We start from the raw sequence: 18,848 nt of genomic DNA on the forward strand, positions 1-18,848 counted from the left end.
TTCGGATGAAAAGCTGAAAGAACTTATTATCTGTCTCCGTACTCTTTTAAGCCTCAAGTGAATAATGGTAAAAAATTTCAGTGTAATGATGTTCCCGTATCTTTAAATTACATTTCCACAGATCTTCTCACTCACTCTGTCTCATGATTTCATTTTCTTAGAATCTTCCTCCCTGTTTTTCTCTCCCTCTAAAAGCCTCCGCAGCTGGTTCTTTTGAAGTCCTTTTATTTCCATCTTGAAAGTTTTTATTATCTCTGCACTCCTGCACCTCCCCCCGCCATCAAAATTGGGTGTGTTTCACTTCTATGTCTTATGAAGGACAGTTGTGTGTCTGGCATTTAACAATCAAGTGAGTCACTCTTCTCCCCAGACTCAAAACTATGCTGCACACACACACACACACACACACATACACACACATATAGATGCACCACGCACACGTGCATGCACACGTTTGGACAAAAATCTGGATGACTGCACCAACCTAGTCATTAAAACGGGGTGCTATAATGATGGCCAGCGTGGATTGGGGGTGGGGGGATGGAATGCATCTCCGGGTGAACGATGTACAATTTACAATTCCGTCATTTGTCAGATGCCGGATACCACTGGACCGGTAAAATAAAGGGTGGGAGGGGATGGTGGTTTTATTACACAGAAAAATCTACAGAGGCGCAGTCTGAGAAGATGGGTTTTCACATGCCTGTGGAAAACAGTCTTCTGTCTTCTGGAAGGACTGAGGAAGGTTGTTTCACCACGTGGGGACTGGGGGAAGGGGAGAAGAGGGAGAGGATCCGGGCCCTGTGGAGCAGTTACTGAGCGTCTGAAGCAATGGGACAGCACTGGGACAGCAAGCTGCTGAGAAGACGAGCCCAAGCGGGGAAGCCTGGTTAGAGTGCACAGTTTAATCATTGTCGGGTGGTGGAATGGGGCAACGCAATACAGGTAGGATACAGGTGTGGGTAAGGACACAATAGCAGGTACCATAAACCTCAAGGCACGAAGGCACCGTCACAATGGAGCTTTACAAAGGAAACAGAAAGGAAAACTGGTGAAAAAACCAGGCCTGTGAACCCCCCCCCCCAAAAAAAGAAACAAGTAAGGTTGAAAAAAAAAAACTCCCCAGTGGGAAGAAAAACACTCAAACGGTGGAAAAACTTAAAGGCCCGTGGCACACTTACTGCCACATGGCAATAGTATGTAGCCTTTAGTAAAGCTGAAAGCAGTGCAGAGTTTCCTGCCCCCAGCTACAGTGTCTGGGTGAAGTCAGGCAGTGTTTGTAGCACAGGAACAATGTGACTGTGCAACAAGGCTGAAACCTGCCCATCACATCGAAATAGAGCTGCACGGGGTGGAACCCGAGTCCAAATACATAAGGCATGGCAGATGGCCTCATCACTAGCGCCACCATCAGGCTGATACCAGACATAACAGAGATAACAGATACCAGGAAGGTAGAGCAAAGGTAAAGTCAGATGAACAGGAGGCTAATAGGCCAAATAAGGGTACATACAGTACCTGTGGGAGGAGGCAGTTACCACAACGCAAAGAACACCATACAGTCTCAAACAAAGCAGATTTTCTTAGATTTTATGTTCTAATTTTGTGTCTTTTTATTTTAATAATGAATGCATAATGTATTATAGTATTAATGAATACTATACAACAATAGGAACAATTTGAGTTTTTGAGCAACAAGAAATTTAAGTGCTTTTCTAGTAGGGAATCAGTGAATGCGCAGTTAAGTCCTCTTCTCCTACCATTATTATAAACCTTGCTGACTCCTAGGTCAATAAACAGCCTGAATTTTGTGTTTCTTTTTAACTGAAAGTTCAGAAGTTTGCTGAAATGTGAGAAGTTTGGCCTTCAATTTATTTTACCTGCAGTTCTCCATAGCTGCCAGTAGAGGGTAGCAGTGTTCCCACCAAAACCATAAAATCAATTCGTCTTGTTGCGCTCCAAACGTGCCATCTCGTTGTGAAGTTTGCACAGCGTGTTTGCTTTTGCTCAGTAATGATTTAAATCAGAATCTTTAATGCTAAAATCTGATTAAAGTCTGAGATATGTAAATATTCAGATATTATATTTTAATATTCTGTTAAATAACAACGTAACAGTTGAAATTATGGCCCAACAGAGGTTTGTAACACTAACATACACACTAATTCTATAATAATATATCCACGTTCTAATTATCCTGCTATCAAGTCAACATACCAAATTAAAGATCCAAATCCTTTTTGAAATCCTTTCTCTGTCCAACATATGCTGTCCTTGACATAGAGGTAATTGTAGGTACGGTCTTGAACCCACTGAATCGAAAATTAAAGAATCTGTACTTTCTATACAATATTTCTGCTATTTAGAAAAAAAATAAAAATGTTTTCAGGTTTCCAATGATTTTAATGTTTAATTCATCTAATCAATTCAGTGCTACACCCTAACACAATCCTGCCAACTGTTGAAATGAAATGTTCCAGCATTTATTCTTTCCAAGTAACCAGTTAAACAAGTTACTGTGAGATTATGAGATTATGTATTTAAGATATGTCTCTCAAATTTAGTGCCGCAGTGTATTTATTTATTGGAGAGATTAAATGCTGTCCCACATTTTTCCCACACGCCAATACAAACAATAAAGGCATTTTAATAAAAGAGGTGAAAACCAGAGTAGACTGTATCTCAAGTTTATTATGTTCATAGGCTCACGTTTACACAGATCTGATTACAGGTTTTTATAGTCTAAAGCCGAGTGTTGAGAAAAGTGACTGCGATCCCCCAAGCCCTTAACACACGGACATAGAGGATAAATATTGTACAGCATATAACAAGTAAGGCTGGGAAGTCAGGAGTGTATCAGATAAGAGTGGACAGCATAGTGATTGAGTTTTTCTGTATCTGGATGCGTGGGAGTATGTGTGTGTGTATATGCGAGTATTCTGTTGTGTGTGTGTGTGTGTACATGTAAGTATTCTGTTGTGTGTGTGTGTGTATGTGAGTATTCTGTTGTGTGTGTGTGTGTGTGTGTATGTGAGTATTCTGTTGTGTGTGTGTGTGTGTGTGTGTGTGTGTGTGTGTGTGAGTATTCTGTTGTGTGTGTGTGTGTGTGTGTGAGTATGTAAGTATTCTGTTGTGTGTGTGTGTGTGTGAGTATTCTGTTGTGTGTGTGTACTTTTAATCTAATCTTTGAAGCTATGGAAGTAAGAATCTCCTGGCGGGTGTGTGAGAGTGCCTGTGTGTATGTTTATGTGCATCTCTGTGCAGTTTTTATAAAGTAGTGGTGCTCAAAAAGTGCTTTAGTTGCGTCATATAAGGACAGGTAAGAGGATAGCGAGGGATGAGGTCATTCAAGGGAGGGGAAGATTTGAAACAGAAGAGAAGAGCACAAAAGGGGTTCAGGATCGAGGGAGGGCAGAGAAAAGGACGACAGGGGACAGAGGGGCAGGAGTAGCCAGGGTAGGAGGACGGGCGCCCCCCCCCCCCCTTTCTCTGCCCCCTCACCCCCCTGCGGGAGTGTGGGCGTGGGCGTGGAGGTCTGTGTGCGTGTGCCCGCGCTGCAGGTGCTGCTCCTTCAGCTCGCCATGGGCGTTCTGGTGGGCGTGGTCGCCCGCGGGCAGGGGCGGGACCTCGGGGCCGGTTTCGGAGGGGTAGAGCTGCAGCAGCGCCCCCTCTGGGCCCGCGTCCTTACTGCAGGACTGGCAGCTGCAGTGCAGGATGCGCTCCACCAGCTTGTCCACGCGGGGCGCCTCGTCACTGCCCGGGCACTCCAGGGTGACCTGCAGAAAGAGCACGGACCTGTGATGTGTGTGTGTGTGTGTGAGAGAGAGAACGAGAGAGTGTGTGTGTGTGTGTGTGTGTGTGAGAGAGAGAGAGAAAGAGAGAGTGTGTGTGTGTGTGTGTGTGTGAGAGAGAGAGAGAAAGAGAGAGTGTGTGTGTGTGTGTGTGTGTGAGAGAGAGAAAGAGAGAGTGTGTGTGTGTGTGTGTGTGTGAGAGAGAGAGAGAAAGAGAGAGTGTGTGTGTGTGTGTGTGTGTGAGAGAGAGAGAGAAAGAGAGAGTGTGTGTGTGTGTGTGAGAGAGAGAGAGAAAGAGAGAGTGTGTGTGTGTGTGTGTGTGAGAGAGAGAAAGAGAGAGTGTGTGTGTGTGTGTGTGTGTGTGTGTGAGAGAGAAAGAGAGAGAGAAAGAGAGAGAGTGTATGTGTGTGTGTGTGTACGTGTGTGAGAGAAAGCAAGTGTGTGTTTGTGTGTGTGAGGGGCTGCAGACTGTGTTCACAGCAAAACTGATGTAACCCCAGGAGGGAGTTGCCCTCCTCTGGGTATGTAGACCTTCACTGGCACATTGTCACCCTTAAATCACTTTAATAGCTCTTAATTAATTTCTCTCTACTGATTTCCCTTTTGGTCACGCTGTCCAGGGCCAGCTATGCATGAGAGGGAAACACTAAACTCCTGGAATCTGGAGCTGAATGGAACTCCTGCACGGAGGAACCAGACACAGAAAAGAACAGAACGCACATGCATGCACTTGCGAACATGCGCACACACACACACACACACACACACGTCTGATTTCAGCATGATACAGACAGAAAACTCATCAACATACATATACAAACACACATGCACACACACACACGCACACTCACACACACATATGTCTGACTTCAACAAGACGCAGACACAAAGCTCATCAACACACGCATGCGCACGCGCACACACACGCGCCGCCGCACACACACACGCGCGCGCCGCCGCACACGCACAGACTTTGACGAGATGCAGACACGCATCGCGTGGGTCACGGTCACAGTCTGTAAATGCTTCAAGGAGGGGCTGGGAGCAGGAGTGGGTGTGGGTGCAGGGGGGTAAGGGGGGAGGGAGAGTGGGTGTGGGTGCAGGGCGGATGAGGGGGGGGGGGGCTGCATTGCACAAGAGCAGCACCGTGCCTCCACGGTCTGCGCAGCCGCGGGCGGAGTGCAGGGACAGTACTCACCACCTCCCACTGCGTCTGCGCAGGCATGCAGGAGTCGCAGTGCACCAGGGACTCTGTGGACTGCGGGAAGGTGTTGGGCACGCTGTAGCTGAAGCACTGCCCCAGGCATGCCCTGGGAGACAGGGAGGAGGAGGAGGAGGAGGAGGAGGAAGTCACATCAATGCATTTACTCTTACAGCCTTCACCACTGCAGCTGTACAGCAGAGTCCTCCGTAACAGTGTACAGGATTCCTACAGTCTGATCTGTGCAACTCTTTTTAAGTGGGAGCTGCCTTTGTGTGTGCATGCTTGTGTATGCATGTTTGTGTGTGTGTGTGTACTCCATAACAGTGTACGGGATCCCTCAGTACAGTCTGATATGTGCAACTCTTGTAAGTGGACACTTCCTTTGTGTGTGCATGTCTGTGTATGCACAAGTGTGTGTGTGTGTGTGTATGCACAAGTGTGTGTGTGTCAGTATGAATGGCATGACAGTGCAGCAGATGGGAACTCAGCGTTGCTCTGACCTGTTTTGTATGGACTGGGGCTGGCAACCGGTGTGCCCAACGATCTGGGTGATGTTCTTGGCCTCACACCAAGCGCTCTTGTCAGGGAACAGTGCCAGGCGGTTAATGTGGGGGGGCGGAGCCGCCACGCAGAGCGCCAGAAGCGTGTAGCCAATCACAGCGCACTGCCACATGACTGCACCTGAAAAGGGCTTTTGTAATATCATTTTTATTAGGAAAAACTCATATTGATTAATCTTATTATTAATATTTATACTCTAATTCTTGAAGTTTACATCTCCTTTGGTGGTCTTTTATTTATCCAGAGTATGTGAGAGCATGTGCTCTACATTAGTCCTATAGTGTGTATTTGTGTGTGTGTGTGTATATACACGCACACGCACACACACACTAATACAATACCACCCTAGAAGAATTACAAGCAGTAGAGTTACAGCATTTAAAGCAGTTGCTGGGTCAATATGCATATGCTCTCTCTATAAACCATTATTTTTCTTCTCCATAATAAATTTTCTAACTTTCCAGAATGACACACAACAGAACAGCCAGAGTAAAACTCAGAGTGCACACAGGCATCTTGGCAGATGGCTCGCAAACTGTGGCGGCTGGTTGTAGATTTGACAGTATCGATGTAGCCTACGCTACTTACACAGTATCAGCTTCTTTTGGATTTACAGGGGAGTTAACAAAAAAGAAATCTGATTCGCATCTTTATTTTTCATCGGTCTCGTCCGCGCTTCTAAAGTGGTGTTTCTGTTGTATGGACAAAGTCGTCAACATTCCATCCACGCGTTGATGAAATGAGAACATGTCAGTTAACATGTTCACATGATCCAACTTAACTCCGAACGCCCACAAAACAAGACAGGAAGTTTACGGTTACTGAGGGAGTCGTACTGTCTGCCTGAAACCACCTGACTCCAATAAACTGGAAAACTGCGTAACGATGCCTGAACAAAACCTCTCTCGCATTCTTGAGACTGCGGCCACTATTCGCCGTTATTGTTGGCTACATATCCGTATTATGTTTTCTTCTAAGTAAGCCAAGCTACATTTTACATAACACTGTGCCCTCGCAGTAATAACATTCCCCAGGTATACAATAACGCTCTTCCTTTCCACCTCCCAAACACCCTGCGGCAGTAAAAGGAGGGAAGTGCGTGAGAAATTGAAAACTGCAGTGCTAGTGAGTAAATAACTGATTCTTGTTATCACGTTATCCGATGCTTTAACTTGTCACTTTTATTTCGCAAATTCATGTTCGGAAATTAATGTAGGAAATGTACTGGAAAATCCGTCTCAGCCAAACAAATTTTCTGCGAAAAAGTGACCATTATACTATTGTTGTCCATCTCACACCTATACGGAGTAATTAAGCACTGCCGGAACAACTTCTTAACTTAAATAATTGGTTAATTAGTTTCCTGTATGAGTTAGCCTAGCCTGGGTGTTCGGCATATCGGTGACGCACTAAAGAACATTGGCAAATAGGTTTGTGAATGTAAAGTAATTATGACTGTTTTTTATGTAGTTGTCAGTTGTACTCCAGATTTTAAGACTGATACTTTATCGTAAACATGTGAACTCTAGGAGGAACATTGACAAATAACTATGATGATAAATTAAGTTCCTAAGATGCCATTTTAAGCGCAAATTTTAAATGGTTCTATGACAGATCGGGAAAAGACAGCTGGGGAGAGAGACATAGTGCAAAAGGAATATGGAGATTGTGAAAGACGTAATCTCGTAAAAACGTTCACTTACTGTTAAGAAGAGCAGGAAAAGCAGGCGAGCCGGGCCACCTAGACTACTTCACCCTGAAACCCTTTCACCCAGTCCCAACACACCGTCTCCCCTCGCTCTCACCCCACCCGCCCCGCAGGAGACAGGAGAGGCTGGGGAGAGATCCCCACCGAGAAGAGAACAATTAGACAATAACAAAATTTGATATTACAAAAGCCGACAGCGGAGCGACGACGGATCGCCCGAGAAAGGCAGTGTTTTAAGTGAAAACATTTGCATCGTCCAAAAAGAAGGGCAGACAGATGAGGGGAGGGTGAAGTGATAGCGCTCCCAAGCTCTATCTCTTTCTTTTCACAAACTCAGTCCCTCCCCTTCTCTCTCTCTCTTTCTCTCTCTCTCTCTCTCTCTCTCTCTCTCTCTCTCTCTCCTTTCTGAAAAGTACTTTTCCTCTTCGTAAATTCCCGGGGAAGATATTTCCCCCCCTTTAAACTAGTTTCTCTTCAGTAACTCTTGTTTCCCGGACGGTCTGTTTCATCCCGTTTTTACCTGGTGCTCCTCACTGTCTCTGTAGGCGCCGGCGACGCTAGACTGGAGTCCCACTGAGTTTCTGGACGCTTTGTAAAGAGAAAAAAATGTCAGTTGTTTCTGGCAGATCGAGATTATTGCTAATGCCGGGCCTCTTTTTTTCCCCCTTGGACACTGCCGCGCAGCACAACGGAGCAGGCTTACAACTCTATCGATAGATCAATCTGCTAACACAGAGCACTTAGTGTTTCTGTCTCTTTCTCTCGCACCTCCTCAATTTCAAAACCTACCTCTTTTTATTTTTATTTTTTTAGAAATTATTTTCATTATTTTTTGACAGAAACCAGAAATGATCTTCGTGCGGCTAAGAAAGTAGCCCATGGCCCCTGACCCTATGTGGCTCGTCTCTCCAGTTGGTGACATTCTGAGTGATTGGTGCTATGTGGACGACTGTCCTACCTCTGAAAGCACATCTGTTCAGTCCAGCTTGCTGAAGTCATGCTGGACTGGATAGATGCATGCTGTCCTGTCTGTGAGGTGCTATAAGTATGGGTCCTGGAATTGTCTCTGCTTGAACAGCCTTCCCCTTGGAGTCAATCCACCTCCATCTCCGGGCTGTACTTTATTGGTCTGTGATTGGTGATGTCTGTTCAGGGCTGTGCTTTCACGATGGGGACAAGATCACAAGGGCAAGATTCGCACTGATTACAGCCAATCATAAGCAGAGCAACGTGGTGCGCAGACTTGTGCAAAACAGCCCTTTTCCCGCTGTGTTCATAGCCCAAAAAAAACATGGCTGCAGTCTTTTGTGCTTCAGTGGGGTGATCACCTCTGTCCCCTAACATTCAACAGGTGCTCAGGAGAGAGATTAGAGCTAAAGTTTATCGGGGTATTTGTTGTTTCTTTGGCAACAATTGTGCTATTGACAATATTAAAACTTTAATTATTATTCGTAAGAGTGTCATTATTCCAATTATGATTAAGTGCTGTAGAATCTATCAGACAGGCACAGGCAGGTATCCTGGCTGCACGGAAGTCTCACCTCGTTCTCTCTGCAGGTGTGCACCTTGGCTTCTTTCCACCCTCTCTCCTCCTCCTCTTCCTTCTCCTTCTTCTCCTCCCCTCTTCTCTCGCTTCACTGGAAGACAAATAATTTTGAGGGACTTGGGGAAATAGCGGTTTGGGAAAACTGGTTTTATTTTGTCAAGGTGTTCACGTGAGTGTCCATAAGCTTGTGAGTGATTGTGTTGTGAGAGAATGTGCGTGTGTGTGCGTGAATGCGTGTGTGTGTATGTATGTGTGTGTTATAGCGCGTGATGTAGTGCTCACCTGTTAGTAATAAGTGCTGAACTCCAGCCCAGAGCTGGCATTCCAACGCATTCCTGACATACTGCAGCGCCAGGGGCCTGGACAAACACACACACACACACACGCATACACACACACATGCACACACGTACACACACACACACACACACGCATACACACACATGCACACGCATACACACACACATACATACACATGTACACACACACTGCACACTGACTACACATACATACACTACATACTCTGATTACACAAACACATACACTACACACTGATTACACAGACACACACACGAAACACTGAATACATATGCACATATACACTGTGCACTCTGATTACACACACACATACAGTACAGTACACACTCAGAATAGACAGGACACACACACACACATACTACACTGATTACACAGACACTCACTACACACTGAATACATACGCACATACACACTGCACACTCTGATTACACAGACACATACACTACACACTCAGAATACTCAGGGCACACACACACACACACACACACACACACACATACACACATACACACACACACTCACTCTGACTCCACACACGCACACTACTAATTTACTGCAGACACTTAAAGGCCACACAGGCTGCATATTCTCAGTGCACACATACACAGCTGTTGATGAAACACACTCTTGCACAATGCACTCTCTACACACACAACTGAATACACACGCACACGCACACACTACAAAATGTTTGTTATACACAAAGTGTACTGTCAGACAACATAAACACACATACACATGCACACCGTGACTTACATATTCCATGACTCTGCTAGCAGTCAGAGTACCTGACCTGTGACCTTCGACCCCTGTCCAGGCAGCAGGCAGTCAGCTGGAGTTGAAGAACAATTTATCGTCCAATTGTTTCAACTGTGTGTGGGTGTGTGCCTCTAGTGCCCAGTTAAAGTCAGTGTACCTTTTCTCTGAGTGTGCGTGTGTGCGCACACGTGTGTGGTGTGTGTGTGCGTGAGTGTTCATGTGTGTGCGTGTGTGTGTAAGTGTGCGCGTGTGTGCTGTGTGTGTGCACACGTGTGTGGTGTGTGTGTGCGTGAGTGTGTGTTCATGTGTGTGCGTGTGTGTGCAAGTGTGAGTGTGTGTGTGTGAGTGCATGCGTGTGTCCGTGTGTGTGTGTGCGTGCGTGTGTGTATGTGTGTGTCCGTGTGTGTGTGAGTGTGTGTGTGCGTGTGTGTGTGTGTGTGAGTGTGTGTGCGTGCATATGTGTGTGTGTGAGTGTGTGTGTGCGTGTGTATGAGTGTGTGTGTGCGTGCATGTGTGTGTGTGTGAGTGTGTGTGTGCGTGCATGTGTGTGTGTGAGTGTGTGTGTGCGTGCGTGCAGTGAGGAAGCATGTCAGTAATTACAGGTCCTGTGTGTCAGAGTGCCGGAGCCAAGGCCCTCGCTGTGTTCTCTGCGTGAGTCTCCCGTTCTCTCATTCCTGCGCGGCTCGGGCTGGCGTGCTCAGCGCTCTCTGATCTCGGCCCGCCTCTCGGTGAATATACGGCCGTGAAAGAGCGTGATCGAGGCGGAACACGCCACGGCGGACGCGGGAGGCCGCGGAATATACGATCGACGCGGCGCGTCAACTTAGGAGACCCCCGGTTTCACCCCAGCCCTTTAAGAGCTTCTGCTCTTAACGCATCTCTCTCTCTCTCTCTCGCTCGCACGCTCTCTCTTTCTGTCCTCTGGGGTTGCAGGTGCTGATTCCTGGCTTCCATTCGAAGGACGGAAACAGTTGCTTTTGACTCACTAATGCACATAAAAGTTTTTCGCTCCGTCTCCTACAAAAATATTTTATCAAGAGCATTCCATGTTTTTGGTAGACATTGTTGACCCCGCCAGCTCCATCCAAAACACATTTTCAACAACTATTTTTAAAAAAATGATCTGTTATTTCTTTCTAGAAGGATGTGTGTTTGTGAAAGGTTGTATACTCTTTTTCTGTTTTGTTGTTGTTCATCTGGAATTCCCACAGCTGTAGCGTATCAATGCCTGTCCAGGGTTAACCGCAGAGAATCTGTGTTTTATTTGAATTTTCATTTAAAAGTAATTAAAATTCTTTAAGGTTGCGTTTAGCTGCCTGTATTTATTTTGGGGTTCATGTTTCCATGCAGTATGCTTCCCAACGGTATTCTCACTCATTAAAGCTGAGGACTGGCAACAGCAGAAGCCATTATAGTTTACCCACCAAAACTGGAACAGGTTCATACGCACAGGGGCCTGTCTCACCAGGCAGGGTTACAGAGTTAGCTGGATAACTGCACTACAGCCTGGAACAGCTCATTTTACATCAGTCCATGTTTCAGATTTGGGAGGGTTCTGGGTTTTGCTCAGTGCGCTTATCCAACTAACTCGGTAATCCTCTGGGTATTTCACAAAGCAAGATTACAGAGTTAGCTGGATAACTGGACTTAATAAAACCCAGAAGAGCTCTTGTCCATGTTCCAGATTTGGGAGGGTTCCAGGTTTTACTCAGTGCAGTTACCAGCTGAATGCAGTTACTATCCCAAAACAACGAAGACTGGAAATATGAACATAAACACTAGCACTTTCTCTGGTGTACAATTCACCACAAATATGTCATTCCAACACACCGCATGTTCTTGGAAGTTCATGTTTCAGTCACACATGTAGGGCTGCTGTGGCTAGCAGCTTAGTAGCCTACATTATTTATTCACATTGATTACGTTGTACGGCCAGATACGGGGAAATGTACAGCTACACACTCTGCCATCCATTTTTACCGCAGGATTCCAACTGACAGCTGGGATAAAATGTGTTCCTCAAGGGTGCCGTTACCCTGGAACGTCCCACCAAGGATCCCACTAACCCAAAATCCCCCAAATGCATTTCGCCACTGACTGCATTCATAAATTAAACACCTTTCTCCCTTTTACACACAAGCATATGCTGCAATGCAGATGTGCGCACACACGCGAACACGCACACACACATACTGAAGTAAAAAGGACAATGCTTACTTGTAAGTCCATTTCATTTTTTAAATTCTTTATTAAACAAACACCAGCCATCCCTGTTCAGACCTATAGTGTAGATACGGGTTGTCAGGTGGGAAAACAGATTAGAACTGGAGAGAACGGACTTGGGAACTGTGCAAAATGAACACAAAACACAACGGGACACTCAGCGGCTCCTGGAGACCCTCGGTGGACTACTGCTCCTGCAGAGGGAGGAGAGGGGAGTTTAAAACCATCACCATCAATCACTCAACCCCCTCGTTCCCTTTCATCAACACGCTCAACTCTGTGAATACATCACGCTCGTATGTCATTTCCCCTTCCACCTCATTTCTCAAAATAATGTCAGTCAGCAAAACCTACATTCAGGTACTCTTGCGTTTTCCCTGATCGTGTATATAGACAAATTCTCTACTATAAAGTTAACCGGTACGTTGTCTTCCCAGAGCTGGACTAATTAATTTGATGGTTAAGATTGCTTTAAAAAATGATGCAAAGATGTAGGATTAATGTATTTTTGGCTGTAAAAATCTAAAGGACCAAGAGATGTAATCATTTTAATTTGGATTTAATGCAATCTACTGTCACTGTTCTACCTGTGTTCTCTGTGTTTTAGGAGCATTTGCATTACATTACATACAGGCATTTAGCAGACGCTCTTATCCAGAGTGACTTACATTGCATCCATTTATACAGCTGGATATATACTAAAGCAATGCAGGTTAAGCCCCTTGCTCAACGGTACAACGGCAGTGTCCTACCTAGGAATCAAACCTATGACCTTTAGGTTACAATACCACTTGACCACTGTTTTGTCTATATAAAGTGTCTTGAACTGTGTGTGATCACAGAGCTTGGCTTCATGGGTAACGTATGCGCAGTGCTGTCACTCACCTTGACCATACGCCCGTGCAGCAGGGAAGGCGATCTGAAGTCATGCTGGCAGTTGGCATAGGCCACGCCCAGCCCCATCCCGGACCCAAAAGCCACCGGCCACGTGCGGCCTGCAGGTGAGAGGAGAGAACGCACCTGGCTCACGCACCTGGCTCACGTACCGCGCTGACATCGTCTGCGTACAGAGCGGCACCGAGACTCCGCGCCACACTCCCTCCCGCACAGCCACACACAAACAGCCAGCCCGCCATCCTGGCAAACGGCACCCAGACTGACCCCCAGTGAGCCCTGAGGGCCAGCAGAGGTGGTTTAAAGTCCAGGGGTCAGAAAGCAAACGTCCTGTCGTGTGTTACTTCCACTCACGAACACAGCCGGCTGATTTAACCAATTGGTTCTACCACCCGGCTGAAGAACTGCGCTAAATTAGCAAATGGTGAACAAAATACTGAGGGGCGGACTTTGACTTTCTGAACCTGGATTTTTCTGACCCTCTGGAGGCTGGCATGCCCAAGCGCTTGCTGTCCGCTGAACTGTCTGGGCCACACTGGGTGCACTAACAACGGTCTCTCTCCAGCCACCGAGGGGGAAACTCACGTTTGAAGAAGACAGCTGAGAGCACGACGCCAATCCCAAGGCCAGCCACTGAGAGAGGGGGAGAAAAGGGGGGGGGGGGGGGGAGACCATAAAACAGAAATGCTGACGCACAGAAACACTGAAAATGTAACTGCAACCAGACTGATGCTTACAGGTTCAGACAGCCCTTTTACACCACCACCCCTCGTTTCCTGCTACCCCCCCCCCCCCTTTGTGTGCGGAAGTAAATCAGTCTTAACAAGGCATGGGGGGGAGGGGGGGTGTGACCTCTGACCCCAGAGCTGGTAAACAGCACCTGTCAGCCAGACAGCTCATTAGACCGAAAGAGAGAGAGACAGAGAGAGAAAAAGAGTGTGTGCATGTGTGTGTGTGCGCGAGAGAGACTGTGATGGAGAGAGAATGTAAGACTGAGGGAGTGGCGAGAAAGGATAAAAGAATTTGGAACATGGATTGGAGACAGAATAAAAGAGATAGAGAGCTAGAGGAAAAGGGAGAAAGTGAGAGGGAAGAGAAAAGAGAGAGAGATGAGATGGAGGGATAGGGTGGGTGGAGGGCTACGATCCAGACGGGACATGTAAAGCCTATGAAGGGAGGAATGCTCTTATCTTCACCTCCCTCCAGTCCAGCCCCACCCAGCCACAGTCATGGCCAGGGCACGAGGAACAGCACACAGGGACAAACGCCTGTCCTCCCTCCCACTCTCATAACTCAGTTCAGCCGGCTATGCGCCGGGACCTCCAGTCGGACATTATTCACGATCGTACAGTTTACAAGTACGAAGATTAAAATGAAAATAATGCCCCTCACCCCTCTCCTTCCTCTGCTCGGTCTCATTAATTCAGGTCACAAAGCGATTCCCCCTTCGCCCACCAATAAAAAAGGTGAACACAAGTGGGGTCAAGTGACACTTTATCTTTAATGTAACCATATAAATAATAAACTTGTTCATTATTTGTCAGGGACTATCAATGTTACGTTCATGTGAGTTAAGTAGGCAAAACAGTTGAACAGCTTTAACCACAAATCAAGATAGTTAAATTGCCCCTGCTGTGTATGAAGCTATATTATGTTTCCTTGTTGGGTATCTCGTCAGAAGATATTGAATGGTGTGGACATTTGTAATTACTGAATCGGTGACGATGGTATTGTATGGTGTATTTTATATGCTTTTCTATTGTATCTACGTCACCATTAAGGCGGTATTTCACGGTGTAATCATTTATTTCACGTCCTCAAAGAGCTGTCCGGCGGAAGAACGTCAAACAGGTGATAGAGGTCGTGGATCCTTTGACGGGATTTGTGCTGATCTTATATTCCATTTTACGAACCCCTGTCATGCTTTCCCTTCCAGTGCAGTTTAAATTCCAGGAATGTATGGATTAAGGACGCGTGATATTTGGGCGACAGGCAACTGGTTTAGCGAAGTAGGCCTAATTTCTAACAGCTAACAGAAACATCACGTCTAAACAGTTAGCTCGGCGGCTAACTATTCTGTATGAACTAAGTAGCCCCTCTAGCTAGCAAGCAAGCTATTCACAACCACGTGTTATGTACCTGTGTAATTTACTATTCCAGATCTGACTGTGTAACTATTCTGGCGCTGGCCATCTCGAAGTGTCAAAGTCAAAGTGCACACATCACTGATAAATATTTAAGGAAGCAATTCAAGTTAGCTTCACCAATGTCATAACGTGCAGACAATGTTAGTGCTGATAATGACAACTTGGCTAAATTAACCATTCTATAAATTATAATATAATTCACTATACTCTAACATATCTGGTTAACGAGGAACACGTGTATTAGATAGTAAAATTATTTGGAAAAAAAAAAAAACCTCAATCTGCAATGCAGCTGTGACCGACACAAAGCGCTCCAGTAATGGACGGGACACTGACAGATAGATTGCAAGCTCCTGGCTTGACACACGGTGTTGACGAATCCTTTTTTGCGTGATCTCGGTCTGCTGAATTGCTAAATTATCTATTTAAGAACCATTTACAGAGAAAGCGAACAACTCGTATGCTATTTACCCAGTTTGAAGGCGCTGTCAGCTAGGCATCGATCCCACTTCTGGCCCAGCTTTCCTTCAGACATGTTTATGCTACCTGAGAAATCACTAGTAGCTTGTTATTATCTTACGGAAGATAGCTGCAGAAACACTTCTAAGACTCTTGAATAAGATCAGTTGATTTTACGTAGTTGCTATCATGTAGAAGCAGTTTAGAAGGTACGATTTGGACGAACGACTACGGGCCACCTAAAAAGCAAAAATTTAACTGGTCAAACCACATAGATATCTGTCTTATCATTGGTTACGATGCGACGATGGGTGGGTGTTGCTCATGTACATAAACCAATGAGCACCATGCATATAAGCGAATAAAAATAAAACAATAAACACGAAAGCGTGCAGCGTGTTTGAAAGTTTATGCAGAGCATTAAGCAAAAATAACTGCATTTGGAAAGTCATTTGCTGTTTTATTCTCGTTTCCACTGTTACGCAGGGTAGCTCTTAATAAAACCTTTTTTTTTTTTTTTTTAAAGATAAAAGTTGCCTGTTGAATGTTCACCTGGACGTCGCTGTCCAGCCCAGTAGTATGTTACAACACTTCCGGAAATAACAAGATAACTGTTCATTAATTACATACTAAAACGCACCTTTAGCGTTTGTTGAGTATTAGAGAGCTCTTTGTTTTTCACAAAATAGAAAACAAAATAGAAAACGGTATATTTAATGTTTGGACAATCTGTTGTTTGCCTTGATTTTCTTTTAAAAATCTCCATTCAATTTCAAAGCTCTATTGACACGAAGTCAGTGTTTTCCAGTGGGTGACATATGAATATCCCATTCAAACACAAATCATATATTGCAGGACCTTACAAGTTGGATTAAATATGTTCTGTCTATTACGTAGTACAGTCATGGATGGAATTTATAACATAAGGCAAGCAGCAAAGGCTATTACTGACACCCATAATTATCCAGTTTGTGCATGTATGCTTTTACTATAAAAAGAAAGGGAGGGGACAACAATGGTAACAGTGTGCTTCTGAAAATGTATACTAAAACCAGACTTAGAATGACTTAGGATGAGTTAATGCAATCTAAGAAATAAAATGTGTGATCACTGTTCAGTTGAAAAGCTAATAGAAAACCATTGGTGAATCATGACCGGGGTTGTGGGCGAAAATTAATGGTGTACCAAATCCATCAAAGGTAGTGACACCAAGTAAACGAAACATAACATTAATATGCAGGTACAGCAGAATATGCAAAAAAACAAAACGAAAAACAAAGACTCACTTTCCACATATAAACATGGGTTTGGCTAATTTTAATAAAGAGTGGATAACAGAAAATGTATTTGAACATAAAAGTTGGTCTTGGCTTTAGAGGTCTGGGAACCTGTAATCTAAAAGAACAATTAAGAAGCAGGGATTACGCAGATAGATTTATATAAGACTGGTGCACATACGCACAGTTAAGCGAGTCTCAATAAGAAGGGTAAATCTACACACTGTGTTTGCTCACTAATACAATTAATGTGTTAGCATCAAATACACACGACTTTTCAATCCATTTTCAGCCACAGTGGCAGCAGATGTCACTTATGCTAATTAATTAATTGCACTAGGGAGCAAACACAACATCACGACTCATCCTACTTCCCCAGTCTGATTTTCTGTTTGGCACCTGTCTGAGATATTGCTTGTACATGTCTTTTTTCATTTTCCCTGTTAAATGAGCTTATCAGGAAGTAACAGCAGACTGTGCCTAAGACATATGTGACCACAAGATGGCAGGGGGAAGGGGTGAGGTGGGGATATATTGCCAACAAAAATTCACATAAAAAAGCATAAAGAGGTAAATTGATAAACACTGCAGAGGTTCTCAAAAAAGTTACCAGATGTTATTCAATAGTATTAAGCTATTTGGAAATAGCTATTAAGCTATTTCCAAATTAAAACAACAATAATGTGATTTAGAAGATCATTGTTGTGTCCATATCAAGTTGCTGGACCAACCCTTATTTAGTATAATTGCATTTTTCCTTTACGTCACACTAATTTTGAAGAAAACCACCCACAATCTTGTGTTTTATGTAGCTTCTAAGTTAATACATTTAATTCGTGCCATATTCCTTAATGGTCCCCATTTATTTAAAAGGTCTAACTTTGCAATCCTGGGAAACACACGTTTAACCAATTAAAACCTAGACAGCGTAGTAAATGGACTTATAAAAATCAACATTTCGGGCAGTTTCTAAACCAGCCCCTGGACTGAGCCAAGCCCACAGCTCGTAAAGTTACCAGTCGTTCTGTATTAACGGTGAACCATGCTTGTCAAATATCAGCAAAATGATAACGTGCCTGTTGTGAAATTAGACAGGGTTGTGGGTCTCTTCACTGTTTTCCTGGTTTAAACTCCCCTCCCGCTTTCTTTCCACTGGAGGCTGCAGATCTGTCACTTTTGCCACAGCACTGCGATGCTGCCCGCTCCCCGCATATACGTCCCAGTGACTCTCTGAAATGCCTTACAGGGGAGGGCTATTTCAGGCCCAGGTTGCCTCCTGATCACCCCTTTAGTGACACACTGTATTACGCTCAGCACACATTCATGCAAATTCAGTGCTCATGGGCACAAAGTTCTTTTGATAATTTTTTATTTTTGTTGAACTAGGTCAATTGAAATTAGCGTATGCATCCAGTACTCAAGTCTGACTCTAAGACAGCTTGGTTCTAAACCCCCAAAACACCTGCATTTCACATAGTAGGTGTGTTTATTAAAGTAGCTTAGCTTATTATCTTGTCCTTAGTCAAATATTTGCACTAAATCAAACAGAATCTGAGACCAGGCTGTCTGTTCATACAGGTGAAACAAAGGACATTTGGTGTATAAATGAAGGCCATTTCCCAGAATTGAACAGTCCAGTCTAGGCTTTGACCACAACCACACAATGTGCACAGAGAAAATCTTTTAAAATTACATAGAAAAAAATAGCTCGAATGAAGTTCCTAATAAATGACTCCAACTTTGCAAATACAGACACGTCATATAATTCACATACAGTTTCAAATTGATCTGCGTGCATATTTGGGTATGCGGTAATTGGCAAGGAAAACAAAATAACTAAGGAGTACTTATAAAGCACGTCCAATTCGTACAGAGACACTGGCAGGGCCAATAGCTAAAACAGGGGAGTGGGAGAATTCGTAGCGACTTCAGAAATTCCCTGGCTCTCTCCTCCCTCAAAT

General features: G+C 44.6%; 2 protein-coding genes across 3 annotated transcripts; both read right to left on the reverse strand.

Annotated features, from left to right (window-relative positions):
* Positions 1–3,090: 3,090 nt before the first annotated feature.
* nbl1 (NBL1, DAN family BMP antagonist) lies at positions 3,091–7,905 on the reverse strand. 2 transcript variants are annotated; one of them, XM_035386931.1, is made up of 4 exons: positions 7,260–7,905; positions 5,496–5,676; positions 4,990–5,101; positions 3,091–3,776 (listed from the first exon to the last, which is right to left on the reverse strand). In XM_035386931.1, the coding sequence occupies exons 2-4, from the start codon at positions 5,666–5,668 to the stop codon at positions 3,498–3,500; spliced, it is 564 nt and encodes a 187-aa protein (XP_035242822.1). In that variant the 5' UTR covers positions 5,669–5,676; positions 7,260–7,905; the 3' UTR covers positions 3,091–3,497. The 2 variants fall into 2 exon arrangements, with proteins under 2 accessions (XP_035242822.1, XP_035242821.1); XM_035386930.1 differs by having other exon boundaries at positions 5,496–5,686; positions 7,260–7,612.
* Positions 7,906–12,111: 4,206 nt separating this feature from the next.
* LOC118210768 (MICOS complex subunit MIC10-like) lies at positions 12,112–15,865 on the reverse strand. The gene is made up of 4 exons (XM_035387181.1): positions 15,623–15,865; positions 13,590–13,637; positions 12,996–13,105; positions 12,112–12,304 (listed from the first exon to the last, which is right to left on the reverse strand). The coding sequence occupies exons 1-4, from the start codon at positions 15,684–15,686 to the stop codon at positions 12,296–12,298; spliced, it is 231 nt and encodes a 76-aa protein (XP_035243072.1). The 5' UTR covers positions 15,687–15,865; the 3' UTR covers positions 12,112–12,295.
* Between the last annotated feature and the right edge of the window lie 2,983 nt (positions 15,866–18,848).

The sequence above is a fragment of the Anguilla anguilla genome, chromosome 13 (genome assembly GCF_013347855.1).
Source record: "Anguilla anguilla isolate fAngAng1 chromosome 13, fAngAng1.pri, whole genome shotgun sequence".
Taxonomy (NCBI): domain Eukaryota; kingdom Metazoa; phylum Chordata; class Actinopteri; order Anguilliformes; family Anguillidae; genus Anguilla; species Anguilla anguilla.